Below are 24,157 nucleotides of genomic sequence, written 5' to 3'. Positions count from 1 at the left end.
TTCCAGCTTTGTGTAATAAATTTTGGGGGGTTACTAAAAGATCTAGTACCAGTTAAAGCTTGAAATCTATGGGCTCTCTGGCCCAGCCAATTCCAGAAGTCTAATGTAGGCAGTGCAATAAGATATGGTTGCAGCAGCTTTAATGGTTTCAATAATAAGGGGCCAGTTAAAATTGTTATGGATGAAAGTCAGTTGTAAAGCTGTGTATCTTACCACTCCTAAACTTCTGAAGACTCAGACATTACTCAGAGTAAGTTAAATCACTGCTGGTTACTGTGGCTTTCTATAAAGAATAAAGAGCTAAATACAGGCAATCTTTGACTCTGGCATTTCAACTAAAGCTGTGTGGTAACTGGAGTTGTGGCAGTGGGTTTAGAGGTAGTCAGTTCCAAGTCAGTATTGAGATAGTAGTTAGATGCCCATTTCTTGGGACAGTATACAAGAGACTGAAGTATCTGATAGAGGTTAGATGACTACTAAGTACTCCTTCCAGCTCTATGGTCCCATAGCAAACATCAATTTACACTGTTCTTCTTCAATCACTTATAGCCCTTATAAGAAAAGTGCAACCTTATGTTAATTTGTTTTCTAAAGTATTCTGGATAAGGATCCCTGTCCCCTGACCCAAACTCCAACTGGCCTTAAACTACTCCTCTCGCTACCAATCAGCATCGGCAACTTCTATAGGGTCAAGTACACTGGCAGTAAGAAAAAGTGGCAAACCTAAGCTAACAGAAGCAGACAGAAATAGAAGAGAAGAGAAATGGTTGTCAGGATCAAGTAAAGTTACCAGAAAAGGATAAGACTGGTTTCTGTCTATTTGCTTTGATGTGGCTTGGTAAACTACTGCTGAGGGCAATTTCAAAAGAGAGAGCCAAACATATAAAGTTAGTCACTACAATCCAGTGTGTTAAGTGTTATAACAGAGGTCTGAACAAAGTGCTGTGAGAACACAGAGACTGACCAGCGTTGCTGGGAACCATCAATGAAATGTCTTGGAGGAAGTAATGAGCAAGCTGAGTCTTGAAGGATGAGTAGGAGTTGACTGGGTAGAAATGGAGAGAGGCATGGTTGTCAGAGAGAAAAAAAATGTTCAAAGCCAGAGAGACACAAAAACTATATTTGGGAAGTAGTGAATAATTGTGCATGGCTGGAGTGTGAGGTTAAGGCCTCATACACTGTGCTTCTTAAGAAGAATGGGACTAGGAGGTGGGGGTGAGAGAGGCAGACCCAGAGGATGATTTCATTGTAGAACACTGATTTTACTCTCTGAGTGAAATATAGGTTTTGGAATGACTTGGTTTTTACTCTAGGCAAGATGGGTATACATGTAGGGGGGGTCTTCTCTGAAGTATAAGGATTAATAATAACAGAGGAGTCTAGTCATGCCAATAGGTACGTCTGTACCCATTTTGGCTAATGGGGTAAGTGTGCTGCTCTGAGCAATAATAAAAGCCATGAAGAGAAGATGCAACAGTACGGGAGGGCACATATGCTTAGACAACAGACACACACCTTAGTGAGCTGACACATGAGGCACAGGAGCATCTCAATACACCATCAAAGACAACTTTAAAATGCAGTCTTCAAAAAATGAACTTTTAAAAAGAGCAATGGCATTTTATAACATGTACTTAGAACTTGTAAATTTAACATAATCATCCTTTCATCACTGAAGTACTTAAGAGTCACTTCAGCTGAAATCCACTACTATCTGAGATGACTCCCATTCCTAGCCCTTACTCATAATTAGAAGTGGAAACTCAGGAAAGGGAAACTAATAAACAATTTCTCCTCTGGGGCCAGGTATTTAACCAGAAATCTCCCTTTGTGTATAGCATTTTCAGGCCTGTTGAAACCCAACCTGTGTTCTCAGTTCTACTGCCACTCCAAAGAGTTTCCCCACCCCCCAGTCATATTGGCTCTCCTCGGAGGGCTTCTGAAAAGAAATTAACATTTTTAAATATTCTCATTTTTTTTCTTTTGGACTCAAAGCAATTATTATTGGAATTATTAACTATTCATGAGTTAGCTAAGTTTTGGGCACTCCAAATGTAGCATGTTTCATATGCTGAGATGCTGCTGAAGATTTGGGTGTGGTACTGAATTATCCACATGTTCTTATATGAGTCCCCTTATAATCAACTGCCTAGGGTCTAGGGTGCAGTCTGTGATATGGAGCAAAACAAAGCAAACTGACCCAAATGGGGATTGGACCCATGACCTCATTAGCAGCACGTTCTAAACAGCAGTGTATGGTTATTAACTGGTCTTCTTATGCAACACACATTTCAAAGCCTTAGCAGACTTCTTGAGACCTGGGTAAGCAAATCAATCCCCCTTAGCCAGGGAGCAACAGAAGGCTGTCATAGAAAAATGCCTTGTTTAAAGCAGCCTAAAGAATTTAAAAGAGATTCTCTTTTCTCCCATCCTCAGTGAAGTAGCAACAGTTGGAAAATTTTACCCATTTTTAAATAGGATGGTTTGTCTATCTTTTGTTGAGTTGTATGAGTTCTTTATATATTTGGAAATGAACCACTTATCAGATATATCATTGACAAATATGTTTTCCCATACAGTGGGTTCTCTTTTCATTTTGTTGATGGTTTCTTTTGCTGTGCAGAAGCTTTTTAGTTTGATGTAGTCCCATTTGTTTATTTTTTCCTTTGTTTCCCTTGCCCCAGGAGATGTATCAACAAAAATGTTGCTATAGGAGATGTATGAGATTTTACTACCTATGTTTTCTTCTAGGGTTTTTATGGTTTTGAATCTTACAGTTAAGTCTTTTATCCATTTTGAGTTTATTCTTGTGCATGGTATAAGTTGGTGGTCTAGTTTCATTTTTGTGCATGTACCTGTCCAATTTTCCCAGCACCATTTATTGAAGAGACTATCTTTACTCCACTGTATGCTCTTGCCTCCTTTGTCAAATATTCATTGAGGGAGGGGAGCAGGGGCTGGGTGGAGGTGGGCAAAGGGGGGAAAATAAGGGACAACTGTAATAGTGTCAATAATAAAAATTAATTTTAAAAAATAATAAAAAAAAAAAACACAGTTGGAACCCTTTCAATCAGCTTTGTAGAACATATAAAGCAGTCCTGAAAGCAACTGGGTATAGCAACAGGAAGTTGAGTTCTGGGCAATTCTTTAATTAAAGCTTCTGAAGAATTTATTTTATGGCTTTTTAAATCTTCTCTTTCACCACTAGGAAGGACACAAAAGTTGGCATTTCAATGTATAAATTAAAAAATGAGGGTTAAAAAAGTTATCAAACAATAACATGCTAATTTAATTTAAATGATGAAGCCTGTAGTTTCAATGTTTATTTACAGGATAATTTTGTGAGCTGAAGTAAAACTGAAAAATTTTCTGAACATTAGACTAATTGTAAATCTATATTTTATGAATCTAATATATTTTCTTCTCTTGTAAATTTTAAATTACTGATAATGCACATTAATAATTAGTGTCATTCTCAATAGAATGTATTAGACACCATTTTCATCTTCAAAAATTCTTGGCACCTATAAAATTCTTATTGCAATAGAAATTTTTAAAAAGTTACCATTTTTCCATGTCTATCTTATTTATTATGGGTTTTTCAATTTATTTTCTTTTTTTAAAAAATATATCTTTATTGATTTCAGAGAGAGGAAAGGAGAGGGAGAGAGAGAGATAGAAACATCAATGATGAGAGAGTCACTGATCAAGCCCACAACCCGGGCATGTGCCCTGACCAGGAATCGAACCCCGATCGCCTGGATCCTAGGTCGACGCTCAACCACTGAGCCATGCCCGGCTGGGCTCAATTTATTTTCTTAAGAAGCAGCTCAGATAATGTAGCTCTTCAGGACAAGCCTTTTATAGTGAGTACTCTTTATTTAAAATGTGAGAGAGACTGTAAAAAAAAACTCTGGAAGCTGTTTCCAAGATAAATATATTTATAATGCAAGATAAAGGGCTAACAACAATAAGTGTTCAGTCTTTAAAGAACACTAAATTTTTATCAATGACAAAATAGAAAATTTTCCAAGGGCTACTACTTTGAATGCTCACATTTGAGGTAGTATGAAGTTTGAGGGAAGAGCAAAGATCATGGAGAAGGTCTTTGTTTCTTGGCCTTTTAAGGAAATCTTTTAAAAAGTATTTTCTCATGTTTATAAAGTAACTAAATATGTAATATTAAATTGCTGCACAAAACCTCAACATTAAATTATTCTAAAGTACTCAAGTTACTAGCAATATTGTCCTCTAGAAGTAGTAAGAACGTATTATTTGCATAATAGTCTAGACAGGAATAATCTCCTTGAGCATGCATTGGTTTAAGTGTCTTGCTCTTCCAAAATACTAAGACACAAATCTGTTCTCTTGTTCATTCAGATCCTAATGATTCAAACACTTTAAACACTTATATGTAAATGCTCAGAAAAAAGTAAATATATCGTTAAATGCCTACAGATTGATTTTAGGCCATATTTAATATAATAACGATTTCATACAATATTTGTATTCTAATTTATTTTCACCACTTCAGTTTTCCCTGGAAAAAGTGAAAACCATCTCAAGCAATGATTCTCAGGAAAGAAGGGAGATATTAGTTTACTGCACTGAAACAAAATAGGAAATTCATTTTAATGGAACAAGAGGAAAGCGGAATCTAAACTATTAAGTTTTAATTTTTCTGCATTTGCCAAACATCAGGGCTATAATCCAACTGGTTCTAGCTACTCTTTGGTGAAGAGAGAGAGAGAGAGAGAAAGAGAGAGAGAGAGAGAGAGAGAGAGAGAGAGAGAGAGAGAGAGAGAGAGTACACACAATCTTTTAAGTATACTCTGTGTCTGAGGTTTTCTTTTTTATTTCTCACAGCAAATTAATTTCCTCCTTCAAATATGTGTTAGCAATCTCTCAAAATACTCGATACCTTGTATGTGGTCACTTTGACAATAACAATTTATACGCATCCTACTAATTTTGGACTTTTTTGTCCATGTAGAATAAAAACAATCTAAAAAAAGTTGTATAAAGTATTTTGCTTTTACTCAACATGAACAAGGGATGGACTAAAGAAAATAATTTCATAAATTGCTTTACATATATTTCTGCTTTTGTTATAGATGTAGAGTATCTGTTCATCTAGTATCATCATCACCTCCTCTGCCTCTTAGGCAAAAATCACTTTCTACTTAGGATTATAATTATTTATATAATTTCTCATCTCTCCTACTATACTATAAATTCCTAAGGCAACATTTTGATGAGATTTACATGATGAACTGTTCAAATATAATTAAAGGGGGAAATTGTAGCCTCCTAGGAACAAAATGGTAAAGTTTAGTTAGATGTAAGAATAGGGTCAATTTCCTCTTTATGAACAAAGAGCAGAAGGCCATTTTCAGCTTCTAACACACCTTCACTTTTTTACAAATGGCCTTTTTCTTCTTTTCTACCCAAAGGCATTGTCTATAGCGCTTGATCAAAGCAGCATGGGGGACTCCAACTGGAGACTCTGAATATCTGAAACACATAAGGAATTAGAATCTGATATACTAACTACATCTAATTCCTGTGTCAGTCGGTGCTGTATGAATCAGATCATCCTCAATAACTCGGGAACCATTACCCATACTAGGAATGGTTCTTATTCTTTAGTTGCTTTTTCCGCATTCTGCTGGCCATTTTTTGGCCACACCTCTTTACATTAGCACAACCACAGATAATGAAGGAGTGCATTAAACTAGCAGCTACAGTAAAAATTCTGGAGTTCCACAGATTATATTTAACTGTCCTATCCTACAGATAATTTTGGGTAAAGGGTATGTAACAATCTAGGTTCCAAACTATACCTTAAATTAAACGCTTATAAAATATGACAAACAGTCTCTCATTTGGTGATTATACACTGCAACTAACTAGTTAGGTATAAATTTTAGGGATCAGACCATCTAAGGAAACAACATATAGAATGTAAATTAAGCTAATTAATTTTGCATAGTGTTTCTGATATATCTGTTTCTTCAAAACACATATTTTAGCCAGGAGTCTTGCCGTAGACACTTGCCAAAAATAGTATGGCCTTAACATCTCCAGAATGAGCTTCCATGACAATAGTGTACAGTCAGAAGTGACTCATGTACAGCTTTTCTTTTCATAAGAAAAATTGATCTGTGTGATGCTGTGAGAACCGATATTAAATTTGGGAGGAGGGACTTGTTCACAATGAGCCAAGTTTAGTTACCTAAAATAAGAAAGAATAAGAATGATCACAAAATAGTCCACCCAAAAGTTTTAAACTCATACTGGTTTAGAAAAGTGACAGATTACAACACCAAAGTATAAAGTAAATATGGTTTACAACAAATTTATAGTCACCCAGAAGTACCCAATCTAGCCAGGACGTTTGAAAGTAATAAAGTATTTTACTATCTCAAACAGCCTAATAGTAAGTGAACAGTTTGTAACATGCAATCAATCAATCAGTCAGTCTCACACCCACCCACATACACACCCTTCACTCACACAAAACTCCAAAACAAAACATATCACCTTTTATGTGGTCACACTGTTCCCTAGAAAGGAACACATTTCCATTGCCAATTTCTCAGAATTAAGCAGTTCAACAAAGTAGCACAGTTCATAATCAAGCTCCTGACATCTCCCACACCTGCAAAATTATTTAATTGTGAAGAGCTCCAAATACAACAAAGTAAACTAGAAGAAAAGACAGTCTTTTAAGTTTGATGATAGAACACACCCCTCTTTTATGAAATAAGAACACATTTATTAATCACTTATATGTGCTATAATCACTTAGAATCCACATTCCTTTTATGAAATAAGAATACATCTACTAATCACTTATGTGTGATTTTCATTCTACAAAAATTACTACCAACTTGAATTTTCACAAAGAAATAAATCAACACTTTGGTTGACAATTTATTGGCCAAACATTTTAGGGAATATTCTTTGACTGTGATGTCTGTGTTAATCTATACGTGTTAATCTTATGTTATCTTATAAATTGTCTGTTTTCTAACATAAAAAGCCATAAATGCAAGTACCTTGGTAAATGCTAGAAATTATTCTTCTTCAACTGAGACAAAGAATATTTCTATTTTGAAGTTCTGACCACTAATAAGTATAGTTATTTGTGGACTTTAATTTGTCACCATGGATAAACTTCTATCAATAATTCCCAGCCCTCCATTCTGCTTCTTATTTGCTATAGTTTTTCCTGCTTTTACACAGAGTCTCCAAGGACAAAGAAAGAATAGCTTATTTAATAGTTCCACGTCATAAATCTTACAAAGTTTTCCTGCTATCTACACAGAAATTATGCATCTTTACAATGGGGAGGAAATCCTCAGCCCATTTATAAGGTTTTACTTCAGTCTAAAATCAAAATTTCATCCAAAGAGAACATACACCTTGACTATGACAAATATTTTAATTTTTAAAAAGTATGTTTATAAATAAAAACTTAATCCAGGATAGGCATTTTATTTAAAAAGTACCTGGTCATTTTTTTTAGATTAAGGTTTTAGAGATTAGGGGACCACAAACAAACTAGATTGTTCTCTTCTATAAAATGGTTAGCTTTTTAAAAGAAAAAAAAGGGTACTCAGGCAGGTATTTGTACACCCGTGTTCATAGCAGCGTTACTTGCAAAAACTGGAAGCCACTCAAGTATCCACAGATGGATGAATGGATCAACAAAATGTGGTAGGTATAGTCAATGGAATATTATTCAGCCTTAAAAGGGAAGGAAATTCTAACACATTCTACAACATGGATGAACCTTGAAGACATTATGCTAAATGAAATAAGCCAGTAACAAAAGGACAAATACTATATATGAGGTACCTAGAAGAGTCATAGTCATACAGACAGAAAGTAGAATAAAGGTTGCCAGGGCTCGGAGAGGGGGAAATGGGAAGTTAGTGTTCAGTAGGTACAGAATTTCAGTTGGGGAAGATGAAAAAGTTCTAGAGATGAGTGGTGGTGATGATGCACATCAAATGAACTTAAGGCCACAGAACTGTACACTTAAAATTGGTTAGAATGGTAAATTTTATGTTATATATACTTTAAAATAAAAAGGCTACAGCTGAGTAACATTCTGAAAACTGAACAATAGCCTATCTAATCACAGTTGAACATAGTGAAAAGCAGGTTTTTTAAAAGATACCTGTGCCTGGTGAGTCTTTAATTTCATTGTTTATTTTTCGTTCTGCCTTCTCCTTCCCCAATCCCCTAAATTCATTTTATTCCATTTGTCAATTTTGTGATTTATGGGTTTTTAAGATTAGAAGAACAGACTCCTAGAATCACCAATTATTATGCTAAGAAAAACAGTATTCTTCTTAGAGTCTAGTCCATTATTTACATGTAGCCAAAGAACACAATTTCATACATACAGTAGTATATTTTTGTAATAAGCATTATCCTTTTCTACAATATTAATCCAAGTGAGTTTTCTTCTGACCAGCCTATACAACCCTGAGTGATATACTTTTTAAATCTCATCTATGGATTTCCTGTAATACAAAATAGCTTTCCAAAATTTCAATCTTAGCTCTTAACTAGAATTTTTGAAGAATTATTGATCCGCCCTGGCCAGTGTAGCCCAGTGGTAGAGCATTGGCCTGCACACCAAAGGATGGAGGGTTCTATTCTGTTCAAGGACATGTACCTGGGTTACAGGAGGCAACCAATCCATGTGTCTCTCTCACATTGATGTTTCTCTCTCTCTCTTTCTCTCTCCCCCTCCTTCCCTTCCACTCTCTCTGTAAAGCAATGGAAAAAATATCCTTGGTGAGGATTAACAACAACAAAATTATTGATCCATGATTTACAGTAATCTGTTTTCATGTTTATTTTTTTCATGACGAAGCTGCAAAATATATATTCTCAGAAAAATTTATGTTGTCTCATCTTAAATGCAGCAGTTAAGAGCTTGGACTTTGCAGTCAGATTGCCTGATTTGAATACTGGCACTACCACTTACTACTTACTATATGTGTGAATGGGTAAATTATTTAAATTCTGTGAATCTCAGTTTCCAGAGGAAAAGGGGGGAATAAGTGGTGACAGAAGACTTGACTTGGGGTGATGAACACATAATATACAGATGATGTATTGTAGAATTGTACCCCTGAAACATTTATAATTTTGTTAACCAATGTCACCACATTAAATTCAATAAATAAAAGAAACATTTTTAAAATGTGGATATTAATACCTAAGAGTTGTTGTGAGGACCATGCATATAAAGCTCCTTCGCAGTGCCTCACATGTAGTAGGTTCTTAATAAATAGCAGCTATTAACAATAATAATAATAATAACAGTAGCAACAGCAGCAGCATGTAGAAGTAATAAGTGCCCTATTGGACTGAAAGACATTATACTGCAACTTTTAAAAAGGACTCTACAATTTTGATTCTAAAATTAATCCAGAAAAAAAGAGCAACCATATATTGTAACACTTGTTTTCTTTTGTTCATCTCTTCTAAATAACGTCATTTTTATTATAATATTAAGCAAAAGAAATTAAGCAAAACAAAAATGAGAAGACCAGATATGTATATGTGTACATACACACACAAACATGCATCTCTCTAATGTGATATATACAATTTCAGGAAGTTGTATAAAAACATGAGGAAAAATTAAAAATTAAACAGCAAGTGCCATAGCCTACAATGCGGGTAATCCAGTATACAAATGTAGGAAATTCCCAAGCTCAACTACTTGAGCAATTAATTCAGAATCACATTATCAGAAAAATATACCCTAATTCTTCTGGTAATTACCCTTGGAAACAGATCTACAGGTCCAGAAAAGTTGGATATTTTCATCCTTTCTTATCAATGTAGGCAAAAAAATAGTATTTTCTTTAAACAAAACCAAATTGCTACTACAGTTACTACTACTAAAAGTTTCTAAAGTATATAATATTTGATACTGGGATTTCTGGCACATTTCACTAGAAAGTACAAAGGGTTTCCATGCTATCAACTCAGACTCAACTACAAAGAAATATAAAGAATTTAAAATAAAATTAATGTTTTTGAAAATATATTCCTTAGCACACTAATGGCATAAGATGCTGGAGCAGGGTGATAAAAGGGTTCAATAGTCACAAAAAAAGTTGAAGTCTGGGAAGTGCTGCATTCTCTCTCTCTCTTAGAGATAAACAACACTGTGAACAGAAAAGGTTCTGAGAAGTCCTGCAGTGAGTAGAGCGATTTAAATTTGTTTAATCAGTGCTCCCAAAATATATTTGGCCATAGAATCCTTTTCTTCAGGCAATAGTAAGGAACCAATCAGTGTTCCTCAGAACAAATTATACTAGGAAATGTATAATAAATTGCCTTGATTAGCTATTAAAAGTGTCATTTCATAAGCACCTGTCCCAAAGAGGCTTTAGCAAATTCTGCCAATAAATTCAATAAAATAAACAAATACATTTTTAAAAAAGGAGTCCATAGTATTTTATGTCAGGAAAAAAATCTAACATGCCTAGACTAGCATTTGCACTATCTTTAGCAAGCTGTAGTTATTTCCAGAATATGTGTTTTGACCCCTTTGCTGCCTGTATGTTATTTAATCAAGTCCAAACACCAAGTTTCTAATACCTGTGAAAATCTAAGAATGACCCTCTAAGTCTTTTCTTTTATTTTCTTTCTGGGCTTCACTGTAAGCTAAGAAAACCATGCAGTTCTGAGCTACACCTTCAAATAAAAGAATACTAAATTCAGTTACCGGCATTTTATTAACTGGTGTTATAAGCTGCATCTATGAGATTCTACAGTAAAACAATCAATGTTCCACAATGTTAATCCTGAAGTAGTGATTGATTATTACTTCATTCCCCTAACATCTCTCTCACATCTCTCTTATGTATATAGAACAAAATACATACTGTAACTACTACTTTATCTATTGGGGGTTAAGCAACTTGCCCCAAGTACCAATAGTCAGGAGGGACTAATTTCTTGTTGGACGGACACTTGTACATATTACAACTATAGAAATTGTATTAGATAATCACCCTGAAATATGAACAAAAACAGGAAATTCCTTTACTAATAGCTTATTATTTAAGGAATTTTCTTCTTTTGAAATAATTTTGGAACACAATTTGCTAGAAATAGAAACTTAAAAGGAAAAAATGAGATGGCACGCTAGATAGCTTTCTATGAGTTCAGAATTTAAAAACAAAGTCCTAAAAACTGTAATGAGGCATTCATTAGTTTGTCTTTGTGTTTGATGAAACAAAATAAGTAAGCTACAATTAATTCTGGGTAAAGTGTGAATGTGAATGATTATGTTGCCAGGCTGTGGCATCATTTTCTTCCTAGATTACTGGCTCAAATTAAATAATACCTAAAAGTGTAGCAAAATGTGCAAGATGAAATAGACATCAACAATTTTTTTAAAAGCCTAACAGAGAAGACACAATGACTATAATTGTTGAAATAATACATTTTGGTAACCCATGGACATTTGGTTATTGATTTTCAAATAATACAAAATAATCTGGTATTGAAAGAAAAGAAAAACACTTTAAAACTTCTATGGCAGAATACATGTAATCACAGTACTTTATATTATGATAATATATATATCAACCACATTTTACCAGAGATACGGCAAATGATGGAAGAAAAAACTGAACATGAAAGGAGTCAAGAATATTGACAATTCAGGAAAGGAAAAGGAATTAAATAATCAGGTTCCAGTTTTATAAGTTTTTTTAAATATAGAAACAGAGGTAACAAAAACTGTTCTTCACCTGGTAAGTGTGTACTCCCTGAGTCCTGAATGCAAATTCATGGCAGAAAAAGTACCTATGCATCCACGCAATCTTTTGTCTCGACCAATCTTCCACGTTACAAACAGTGGGCTGTAATGGAAGATAAAAATAGGGTAAATCAATCAATTCAACTTAAGTAAGTATTTATTGAGTATTTACTATATGCAAGGTTAGATGCCTGCGATAGAAAGACCAAATGACAGGACTTCAAGGGGCTGGGTCTGGCCCAATAGGACTGCATTTAGTAATAATTATAGCTACAATATATTGAGCATATCCTATGTGTTAGGCAGCACAGTAAATGTTTTAGACAAATTATCTATGTTAGCCTCAGTGACACCTCTAGGAGACCAGTGCTATTACTAACATTTCTATTTTAGGTATGAGGCAATCCCACAGTTCATACATAAAGTACGAACTCAAACCTGGACAATCTTGACTACAGAGGCTTAAGCATCATTTTCAAAATGCCATCATGGCCAACTGCCTGATTCCTTATTTAAACCTCAAGTTACTGATTGATTCATAAATCTAAGTTTAGAAAATCAGAGAGAAAATCACCAATTACAATAAATACTTAACTGAATATCAGGGCAAAGTATTGTGAAAGGTGCTACAGTAAATACAAAGTTGCCTAAAACATAGTAGTTGCTCTCTAGGAGCCAGTACAGGAGGCGGGCATGTTCACAGCAAACTCCCATAAATTAAGCTACTGGGATAGAAGAAAATTTCATCGAGCTTGATGATCTTCAGCTTGGTTTATAAAAATGAGTAGGGTTCAGAGACCTGAAGGACAATGGTAAACATTAACGAAGTAATTCTCTGAAGCCAAAAAATATATTTTAAATTTTAGATAAAAGTATTGCCAATAGCCCAGCCAGAGTGGCTTTGAAGTTGAACGTCGACCTATGATCCAGGAGATCACAGTTCAATTCCCAGTCAGGGCACATGCCGGAGGCAGCTGATCAATGGCTCTCTCATCAATGATGTTTCTATCTCTCTCACTCGCTCTCCCTTCCTCTCTCTGAAATCAATAAAGACATTTTTTTTAAAAAAAGTATTGTCAATAAGTATAATTTCTCAAGCATCAACTACCAAAGTATCTACTATAATATAATGGCATCAAGAAAGTAATATAGTTTTAAATCAAGTTTAATACAGTAAATGTTTGGATTCTGCAGCAAACCACTGACAGCCTTAATTATTGGTTAAGTCTAAAAACAATTATTTTCATCAGAAGCAACTTTATATGTCGGTTTTATTAAATAAATTAAAATTTTAAGACATTGTGTAAAAAGATCAATACCTATAGTTGAGGATGGTTCCTATTAATATGAGTATTCATAGTATTATTGGTATAATATAGTGGATTTCAGCTTTCTAAAAATTTAAATCTTAGAGGGACATACCGTATGTCATTTATTTGTGATAATATGTCATTGAGTTGGAGAACATAGTCTTTCTTTAAAGTACTCTCTAGTCAGTCATCAGAGGTTGAACAGATATACTGTTGAAGCACTTCAATCACCCACCTCAAACATTTAAATTATGCTGAGTTCTGACAGGTAGCCACAATGGCAGACAGGTTCCCAAATAAACAGTATACAAACCAGGAAGCAGTATGTACTAAGAATTACCTTCTTCCAGAAACCAAATGCCCAGAGGCACTGAAAAAGATGACTAAAACACAAGGTCAAGTTGCTGTCCATGTTAGTATTCAAATGCTGAGTGACCTACAGTAAAGGTACTAAAATAAAAAGCAAAATGTAAATTCAAGGTTTTTTGTTTTCTACATCATGTGTACTGAATGTCTTATAACTTGAGGTAAGATTCTAATGTTCCAGTTTGCTCTTGACTAATAGATCAGAAAGTCAAGAATTAGACAGAACTATTTTCTCACAAATACTAGTATCCTAAAATCCACATGTTATCTCTAAAGATGAATTTCACCTCTTCATTTTTTACTTTCTAACTTGGTGGAGTCAATGTCAGCAACCATTATATGAACAGTAAGATATCAATCCTCTCCCATAACACCACCTATACAAAATATCTCTATGTAAGACATGCCCCTTGGCAGAACCAGAACAAAGTGAATCACACTGTACCATATATAACATGTCTTTAAAATATCATGATGGCTTTTCAATAACACTGAACTAAGTGGCATATTCTCTTCCTCAGTGACTAAAGAGAGAAATCTAAAACTGCAAGTGAATTCATTTCCTATCAGAAACACAGAAATGAAAGTCATTTAAAAGTACTTTACTTTCACTTCTCTTATTTATCCCACTAAAATATATATGGACATCATTCTTACTATATAATCCTCTCTACTCAAACTAATATTCAAAATTTGTAGGATAAATAGACAAAGCACACATATTAAACACTATATTATGAAATATGTTGGAGGGTATTCAAACACATAGTGGGGGAAATTATACAGTTTCTTATAATGCTATGCTGTCACTGATGAAGGGATGATGTATGCAGGAGGTAGGATGCTAGAGCATAAGCTGCATTTTGCCAGGCAGCCTGGGAGACAAGGTACTTCATACATAATAAGTAAGAGCATGGAGATGGGAAAATGTACAGGACTGCGGTCTCTTCTAGATTTAATGTTCTAGGAATTTTAGGAACTGTTGAACATGTGTTCTACAGAGCCCTCACAAGAGGTAAAGCAGATGCAGACTTGTCTGCTCTCTCCCTGTTCCTTACCAACATCCACTTTGGTACTGCGGGGAACTATCTGTGTCAAAGATGTGAAGGATTTCTACTTGACAACTCCACTGAGTTTAGGACAGATGCCCAAAGATGGAAAAAATCAGGCTTTTAATAGACAGATTAAAACTATTCCTTCATAAGCTGGGACTCTAATTTCTCATTTGCAAAGGCTTATCCAATGTCTTTTATAAAGAATACATATATGGAATTGAAAAAAAACCAAAATACCTAAAAGCACTATTTAATGGAGTAAAAACTTGGGAAGTTAATGATTTTAATGTAGACTGAAACAGAATATACATAAATGAGCACAAAAGATAACTTGAGAGTGATAACTATTTTGTATAGGGCAATTACTATAGGGACATCCAATATTATGTAAAATTTATATTATGTAAAAATAGCAATAAAGTTTTATTTTCCCAACACACAGAGGGAAAAAATAGGCAATTTCATTCTCAAATGTGTTATTAAAACATGTATGAGTTCCCAAAAGGACATAAGACCTCAACATACTCAGAGACAGATCAAAGTATAAAAAGGGATTTGAGCCTGTTAACAGAAGCTGCCCAATGACAAGGGTACAAGGAAAACAGTTCATAGTAAGACAGAAATGGAATGTTTTTGGAAAATAACTTTTACCACATGTTTTAAGGTCACCTACATACATTGAAAAATATACAAAATAGAAAGGGGCTCAAAATGAAATGAAATATTAATGGAAATGTTTACCTGAGGGTAACAAGACATTGCTTTTTAAGGAATTTTCCTATTTCTGAACATTTTGTACCACTACATTTTAAGAAATCTTTGGAAAAACTCTCTCCATTTTTCCAAGTCTGTAGACAGGAACAAGAAGTAACCACCTAATCTAGGTGAATCCTCCCTGCCAACTGGCAGCCAATACCATCAGGTCAATAGTAGTAGCTCTCAGGGAAATGTAGTTGCATGGAATCAGCAACAGTATAGAAAAGCAATGTAAATCTGGGCAGGATAGTCCCCAGTCCAAGTTGCATGCCACTTCCTATGCTCTTCTTTAAGACTATCCTATTGATGCAGTACAGAACAGGTCAGAAATATGTTTGTAGGAGAAGGGAACAACTATGAAACAGGTGTATTTACTTAGCAATATTTTATCATAAACCGTATTTCCCCTGCTATACCACGGCACAAACAGAGGTTAAAAAACACACACAAAAAAACCCCCAGCAGCCTTAGGCATTTTCAAGCCCCCACTCTGACAATTTGCTTTTCATTAGACTTAGATTACTTAGAATGAAGTTTGTAGGTGGTAACATCAACTATATGATATCAATCCCCACCAATATAATACTAATTGCTATAACAGAGGTATTTAACAAGGTTATTAATATTGTAGGTAGATATGGGTAAAGAAAGAACCTCTCTAGCTTGGTTCTTTCATTCTGCCTTCAAATAATAGTTGCTTCTCAACTATGTTCAGGTTCTTCTGCTACTTAGCTCAAAAATTCAACTGAATTACTTATAATACCCAACTCAATACCATAATTCCTCAGGACGTAGGGGCTCAGAGAAAAACAGAAATGGTGGAGTCTTCCTTCCACCACCAGGTTAAAACCTTTCACTTCTTATTCCAACAGAAAGTTGTGTATCTTATTTACAAATCATATAAATTACGAACTCAATTCAGAAATATATACTCAATATGGATAAATCTTGTATTAGTATGCTTGGGATGCCGTAACAAAATACAACAAACTAGGTGGCTTAAACAACAGAAATTTATTTTCTCAGTTTTCAGGCTGGAAAGTCCAAGATCAAGGTTCTAGTAAGGTTCTGTTTCTGGTGAGAGCTCTTCTTGGATTGTAGATGACTGCTTTGTCCTGGTATAGCCTTTCTACCAAGCACTGAGAAAGAGCCAGTGAGCATGCACCTGAGCTCTCTAGTGTCTCTTCTTATAAGGACACTAATTCAATGGGACCAGGGCGCCATCCTTATGACCTCATTTAACCTTAATTATCTCATTATAGGCCCTATCTCCAAATGCAGTCACAGTGGGGGTTATGACTTCAATGTATGAATCTTGTGGGGACACAATCCACTCCACAGCAAATCCCCTAACAAAAATGTTAGCACATAGTTAAAAGTTTATATAATAATGTGTCTAAGGTTATTAGTTTAAAGAACTTTGAAGAGATTATCTTTTTCCTCCTCATTTTACAGGTGAAAAACAAAAAGTGACCCAGGGAGACTAAATGCAGAGTCACCAAGCTGGTTAGTGTTGGAATTTGGCTGGTTCTCCACATTTTCTTACAACAGATTTAACTGTTTTCCCCCAGTACTGGGGGGAAATTGTACATAGCAAATCTATGTTTCTAAAATACTAGAAAATAGGAAAATCTCATGAATACTACACAGTATCATGCAAGTAGGCATAAGCACAAATCTCCTCCTCCTCAGACAGACTAGCTGAGAAGATACCAGGACAAACTGGAAATGCTGGATAAGCCAGAAATACTAGACCCAATCTACAAACTTCTATACTATTCCCATTGAAAGCTCATAGCAAAACCTACCAGTTTATTTTTGATGGCTTCCCAGCACCTGTTATGACTCTCTCTCAACCTTCTGGCTTCATTTTTTCCTATTGTTTAGCCAGCTTTCATCAAACTCAGGTGTTCTAGGGAATATATACAAATTTCCATCAAATCAAAATTCCCATTTACCACCTGATTGTTTAAGTAATTCATATTACTTAATGGGGCTTTTTCATGAATGAGTGAATGAATGAATGAATGAATGAATAAAAAATTAATGATTAATGAATAAGGCTTAACTCTTCCAGATAATTTGAAATTCAAATTGATAGGAAGCCCTGAAAGGAGAGGAATAGAAATGGGTAAATAGGGATAAGGTTCTAATGCATTTTACGCTTCCACGGACACACTGATCCTTTACTGCAGATAAGGAAAATACACTAAATCACCATTAAAGCCTTATACCACAGTCTTCCCTCCAATCTTTGTAAATAGTCTTTATCCAACGGGGCTCAGGAAAATAAGGAGACACTGCTTAAACGACAGCATGGCTTAGTATTGAAAACCACAAATACATGAAAGTGGGAATCAGGAATTACCAATCTTTCAGTACTTTTCTCTACCTGGTATTCCCAGAAATTCTATCATAGCAGCATTATGTTCCTATTTTCCCTGCTTTTATAATGCCAATTTAAATGGCAAATGCCAGAGGAAGGGAGGCAGTCTAAAGTCTTACTTATGACTGGGAAGGTTGAAAGTATGAGTGTGTCTTGTAAATCAAGGATAATCACCACCCAACATACAACCAGGCAAATCACAAGCACACTTTAAAGGATTAGCTTGATTCTGCCAATTTTTGAGCTGAAAGAACCATTTCTTCCTTTTAGCTAGACCAAATCAACAATTTTCAGTAAACTAAAAAAAAAAAAAAAAAATCAGTCTCAGACTTGATATACTGATATAGTCTGTCTTATTACTTTGTTTTTTATAGCTCCAAATCAGATGAAAAAGACTACCTGCATTGGAAAAAAAAAATGCCATATTTGCATATATTTTCTCTTTTTAGTTGACACCGCAGTGGGTATTAAATTTAATATATGGTAGCATTGTAAGGATGAAATAACTGTGGGATTTTTTTTCTGATAACAAACCACAAACCTTTATTATCTCAAAATCTGAGTCAGCTAAATTTCAAATGACAAATTGCTATAGATTTCCAGAATGAAATAACTTCTATTTGAAATTCCTATTCTGAAACCATTTCTTCAAAGAACTTTAAGGTTTGAGACTCAGCCTTTACTACCAAAAGAATTATTTTTATCTATAAAACAGGCCAGGCTAAAACAGATGACCTTCTGCTGAAGTCTTAAGATTTCTAAAGTCAATAGCAAAACCAAGAGACTGGGATAACTAGATCCAGGAGCTTTAGAATGAATATTGATGAATAAAGTCAAATCTTTTTTACGCCATTAAAAATTTTTATGGAACAGTGTTTTGGGACTTCCATTTGACAATCTGTATGCTGGATGATTGGGAGAATTCATAACACTTTAAGCAAAACAAACTAAGGGTTTGTTTGTTTGGTCGGTTGGTTGGGTTTTGTACATATAGCTTACCTCCCCAGCTAATGATCTAACTCCTACCATCTTGTCCTACTCTGAGAACTCACTCAATTACTCCCAAAAATATGCTGATTTAAGCACTAACATAAAAAGAGCTGGAAAGTTATCCAGCTCCTTCATTCTAGATTTTTATCTTGTTTCTTATTCCAAGGAGATTTGACGCCATGTGCCAGCTTAATAAGTAAAACCTGCAATAAAACTTTGATATATTCGTTTTCCACGTTTTCTGGGTTTAGGAAGGTAATTGTTGTGATTTCAAAGTCTTGTATTGGATTTACCTGACCCTTTGGGAGAAAGCAGCTGGATAGACTCAGCTTTGTAGCAGGAATTCAGCAAGCCCTTCTTATTTTAAGGGAAGGAAGAAAGGTGGGAGCTAGGGATAAAGTACTCAAATCAGGGCTGTTTATGCTGCCTTTGCTCCCCCGTCCACAGTTCAACCTCTCAAGAACCTCTCTCTACTATTAAGTATCCAAGGGTTGGGGTTTTTTTGTGTTTTTTACATGGAATTGACATCCTCACCTCCAAAGTGTTTCTTTTTAAAAATCAACTTCATTAAAGTTATACTTATATAATAAAAGCATCTATGTTAAGTGTAAAATTCAATGAATTGTGACAAACATATACAAACATAACCTAAATCACAATCAAGGTGTAGGCAATTCCATCACCCCACAGAGGTTTTCATGCTTCTTTGCTATCCATCTCCCACCCACACTCCTGGAATCTGGTGAACACTAACCTGCTTTTGGTCACTATTATTTTGCCTTTTCTAGAATTTCATGTAAATGGAACCATCCAATACGTAGTCTTTTGTGTCTAGCTTCTTTCATTTAGAATAATACCTTTGCTATTAATCCATGTTATTTGGTACTTTTTATTGTTGAGTAGCATTACACTGGATGGATATATCAAAATTTATTTATATACGCATCCACATAGATATTTTGATTGCTTCCAGTTTGGGGCCTCTATAAATAACACTGCTATGATAGTATTTGCGTTTAAGTTTTTGTGTTAACAAAAGTTTTCATTCTTGTTAGGTAACTACCTGCAAAGAGAATTCCTGAGCCATGAGTTGGTGTACATTTAACATTATAAGAAACTGCTAAACTATTTTCCAATTAGCTGTACCAATTTCCAGTGGCTGTAGCAATTACACTCCTATCGGCACTGCATGAGTGTGCCAGTTGTCCACATCCTCACCAACACTTGGTCTTGTCTTTTTTAAAAAATTCAAGTTAATGTGTAGGGATATCTCATTGTGGTTTTAATTTGCAGCTCTCTGATAACTAAGGATATTAAGCAACTCTTCAAGTGGTTAATATTCACTCCCATATCTTCTTCTGAGAGGTGCTTGTTCAACTCATTAACTCCTTACACTGGATGACAGACTGAATTGTCATCTTTTAAGTTGTAGGTTTTTGAAAATATATATATTCTGGATACCAATCTTCATCACACCTGTATATACTGCAAATATATTTTCCTAGTCTGTGGTTTGCCTTTTCAACTCCTTAATGGTATCTTTTGAAGAGCAGATGTTTTAAATTTTTATGAAGTTTAATTTTATCTATTTTTCTTTTCTGGTTCATGTTTTTGTGTCCAATAGAAGAAACCTTTATCTAAAGGTCATGAATATTTTTTCCTGTTCTTTTCCAGACTTATAAATTTAGCTTTTACATTTAGGTTTGTGACATATTATGAGTTACTTTTTCGTGTATACTGTGAGGAAAAGGTTGAGATTCAATTTTTTACTTGTTAATATTTGGTGATGGATTTTATGTCTATGTACATAAGGAATATTGGTCTTTGGTTTTCTTTTCTTGTAATATCTTTGTCAGTCTCTGGTATTTACAGTGCTGCCAGTCTCATATAATGAGTTGAAAAGGGTTTCGTCCTCCCGTGTTACCACAAATTTGGTTTATTTGTTCCTAACGTCTTTTATAGAATTCACCATTGAAGTCTTTGGAGCTTAGATTTTCATTATGGAATGATTTTTAATTATAATTTTAATTTCTTTAATAGATATGTTATTTAGATTTTCTAGTTCTTTCTGAGTTAGTTTTGGTAATTTGTGTCTTTCAAGGAATTCGTCCAGTTCCTCTAAATTATAGAATTTGTTGGCATGAAGTTTTTCACAATATTCCCTTATTATCCTTTTCATACCTATAGGATCTGTAGCGATACCCTTCTTTCCTTCCTGATATTGGTCATTTATGTTAATTTGTATCTTTTATCTCTTTTATCTTTACCTATATAGTCTAGCTATAGGTTTACTAATTTTGTTGATCTTTTCAAAGAGCTGGCTATTGATTGATTTGTCTTTATTGTTAGTATTCTATTTTATTGATGTCTACTCTTCTAATATTTTATTCCTCTTATTTGAGGTTAATTTGCTCTTCGTTTTCTTGCTTCTTAAGATGGAATCTTAGGTTACTAATTTTAGATCTTCCATATTTTAAAGCTATAAATTTCCCTCTAAAGCACTGTTAGATGTATCCCACAAATTACAGTGTGTTGTTTTCATTATCATTCAGTTCAAAATATTTTTTAATTTCCCTTAAAATTTCTTCATTGACCCATGATTCATTTAGAGGTACACTGTGTAATTTATTTATATTTGAGAGTTTTCCTGATATATTTTTGTTATTGATTTCTAATTTAATTCCATTTTGATCAGAGAACATACTTTTTATTATTTCAGTTCTTCTAAATATACTGAGGCTTGTTTTATGGCTCAGAATGTGGTCTATCCTAATGAATGTACCATGTGAATTTGAAAAACAAAGATGTATTCTGGTACTGTCAAGTCCAGTGCTTTATAAATGTCAATTAGGTATAACTGATTGGTAGTGCTGGTCAGGTTTTCTATCTCCTCACTGGTTTTTTGTCCACTTGTTCTATCAATTACTATTAAGACTGTTGAAGTATGCAACTTAAATCATGGTTTTGTCTATCCTTACAGTTGTATCTGCTTTTTTTTCTCTTCATGTATTTTGAGTCTCTATAAGTAGCATACATTTAGGATTGCTGTCTTCTTGATGAATTGACCATTATGAAATATCCCCCTTATCCCAGTAATACTGTTTGTCCTGAAGTCTAATTTGTCTAATTAACATAGTCACTCCAGCTTTATGATTAGTGTTTATATGATATAGCCTTTTCTGTCTTTTTCCTATGTCTTCGTTCTTAAAGTGGGTTTCTTAGAGGTAGTACATAGTTGGGTCTTGCATTTTTATGCAGCCTTTTAATTGGAGTATTTAGACTACTTATATTTAATGTAACTTTGATATGTTTGTCTACCATGTTTATATTTGATATTTGTAGTTGTGCCTTTTTTGGTGGTTATTCCAGGTTGTATATGATGAATCTTTAACTTACTGCAATCTACCTGCAAGTAATATCACATCACTATACCTATAACATAGGGACCTTAGCAGCATACTTCCATTTCACTCTTCCCACCCCTTGGGGCTATTGTCGTACCTTATATAAATTCCATGATAGATTATTAATTTTGTTTTAAACGATCACTTAATTTTAAAAGAAATTTTAAAATGAGAAACAGTCTTTTATATTTACTCCATACTTACTGCACTTATCTGGAGCTCTTCATTATACTGTAGATATCCAAGTTTCCATCTGGTATCATTTTCCTTCAGCCTGAAAACTTCTTTTAATATTTCTTGTAGTACAGGTCTGCTGGTGACAATTCTTTCATTTTTTGTTTGTCTGGAAAAAAATGTATTTCACCTTCATTTCTTTTTGCTTTAATTTTTTAAAGATATTTTCACTGGAGATGGGATTTGAAGTTGACAGTACTTCTTATTTTCTTTCGGCACTTTAAAGATCTCATTCCACTGTCTTCTTGCTTGCATTTTCTAATGAGACCTATGATTTCTTATCTGTGTTCTTCTGCATGAATGTCTTTTTTTTCTAGCTTCTTTTTAAATGCCCCCTCTACCACTGGTTTTCAGCAATTTGATTATAATAGTTATATTGTGAATTTATTTGGTTATCCCATTCAAGAGTTCATTGAGCTTCTATGAATTTATAGTTTTCATCATAATTGGAAAATTTGTCATTATTTCTTAAACTGTTTTTTCTGCCTATTTTTCTCTTTCCTTCTGGAACTCCAATTACATGTACATTAGTTGGTTGATATTGTCCCACAGTTCTCTGAAGCTCTCTTATCTTCAGGTTCTTTCCATTCTCGGTTGCAGATTGGATAATTTCTATTGTTATGTCTTCAAATTCATTGATCTTTTCTTCTGCATTCTAATCTGCTATTAATCTCATCCAGTGAATTTCTCATTTCATATACTATACTTTTCAGCGCCAGAAGTTCTAATTGGTTCTTTATTATGTCTTCATTTTCTTCCCTCATTATATTCATGTTTTACTTTCAATTGTTCAACATATTTTCATAGCTGTTATAAAGTCCTTGTCTGCTAATTCTATAACCATAATTTCTGATTCTGTTTCTATTGGCTGACTTCCTCCTCATTATGGATCACATGTGAGTGCTTCTAGGAATGTTTAGTAATTTTTGGATATCAGATATTATAATCATTATATTTGTGATTGCTTTGATTTTACTATTTTCCTTCAGTGTATTGAAGTTTGTTTTGTCATGCATCAAAATTATTTGTGGATAATTATTTTTCAACACTTGGTTTTAAGTTTTGTTAGACTGGATTCAGAATACCCTTTACTCTAGGGCTATATTACCCCTTTTACTAAGGTATGACCCTTCTGGGGTCTCTACTGAATACTCTGGGTGTTCAGCAAAATCTCTCTACCCTTGCTGTAAGAACTCAAATGTCTCTCAGTCCTGTATGAGTTTTGATAAGTTTTCAGCTTATAGCTCCTGAGCAATTGTTTTTTGCCCAGCCCCATGTGCTTCTCTCAACACCTGCACAGATTCATATTCAGTGAAAGAAAAAGGGGACATGTATGCAGATTTCTGGAGCTATTTCTCTGAGCAGCTCCCCCCTCCAGTACTTTGCTATATAAATTCCTACCATGTAGGCCTCCCCACCTGGGCTCCTATCTCTCTCTCACCAATTCAACAAGACTGAAGGCTCTGCTGGGGTTCTCTCTCACAATACTATGGTCCAGAAACTGCTGCAGGAAAAAAGCCAGGGCGAGTATAGGGCTCACTTTGTTGGTTCCCTTTTTCTCAGGGATCACAGTCCTGTGCTACCTGTTGCCCAATATCTGAAAACAGTTGTTTCATATATTTTGTCCAGTTCCTAGTTGTTTATAGGGTATTTGAGGCAGAAGGAAACAAATCTTATACCAGTTACTCTCTCATGGACCAAAATGGAAGTCTCAAAGACCTTCAACACTGAGTTAATTTAAGGGTCAAACTCTGGTATGTTTCACCTATTAAATTTGAAAAAAACACCTACCACAAATAGTAGAAGACTACAGCAAGCAGGAAAATGGTGCAGGAAGAAGAAAGCAAAAG

The 24,157-nt window shown here is 34.4% G+C and overlaps 1 protein-coding gene across 2 annotated transcripts in view; it reads right to left on the bottom strand.

Moving 5' to 3' along the window:
• The window catches only part of AMMECR1 (AMMECR nuclear protein 1), a 101,944-nt gene that overhangs the window by 41,952 nt on the left and 35,835 nt on the right, over positions 1-24,157 (bottom strand). For both annotated transcript variants that reach the window (XM_081125956.1, XM_081125957.1), the window contains exon 2: positions 11,799-11,909. In XM_081125956.1, coding sequence (XP_080982082.1) covers positions 11,799-11,909 — 111 coding nt within the window. The remainder of the gene's footprint in view (positions 1-11,798; positions 11,910-24,157) is intronic.

This window comes from Miniopterus schreibersii (assembly GCF_964146895.1).
Source record: "Miniopterus schreibersii genome assembly, chromosome: X".
NCBI classification, from domain to species: domain Eukaryota; kingdom Metazoa; phylum Chordata; class Mammalia; order Chiroptera; family Miniopteridae; genus Miniopterus; species Miniopterus schreibersii.
This window is presented reverse-complemented; position numbering and strand designations above follow the sequence as displayed.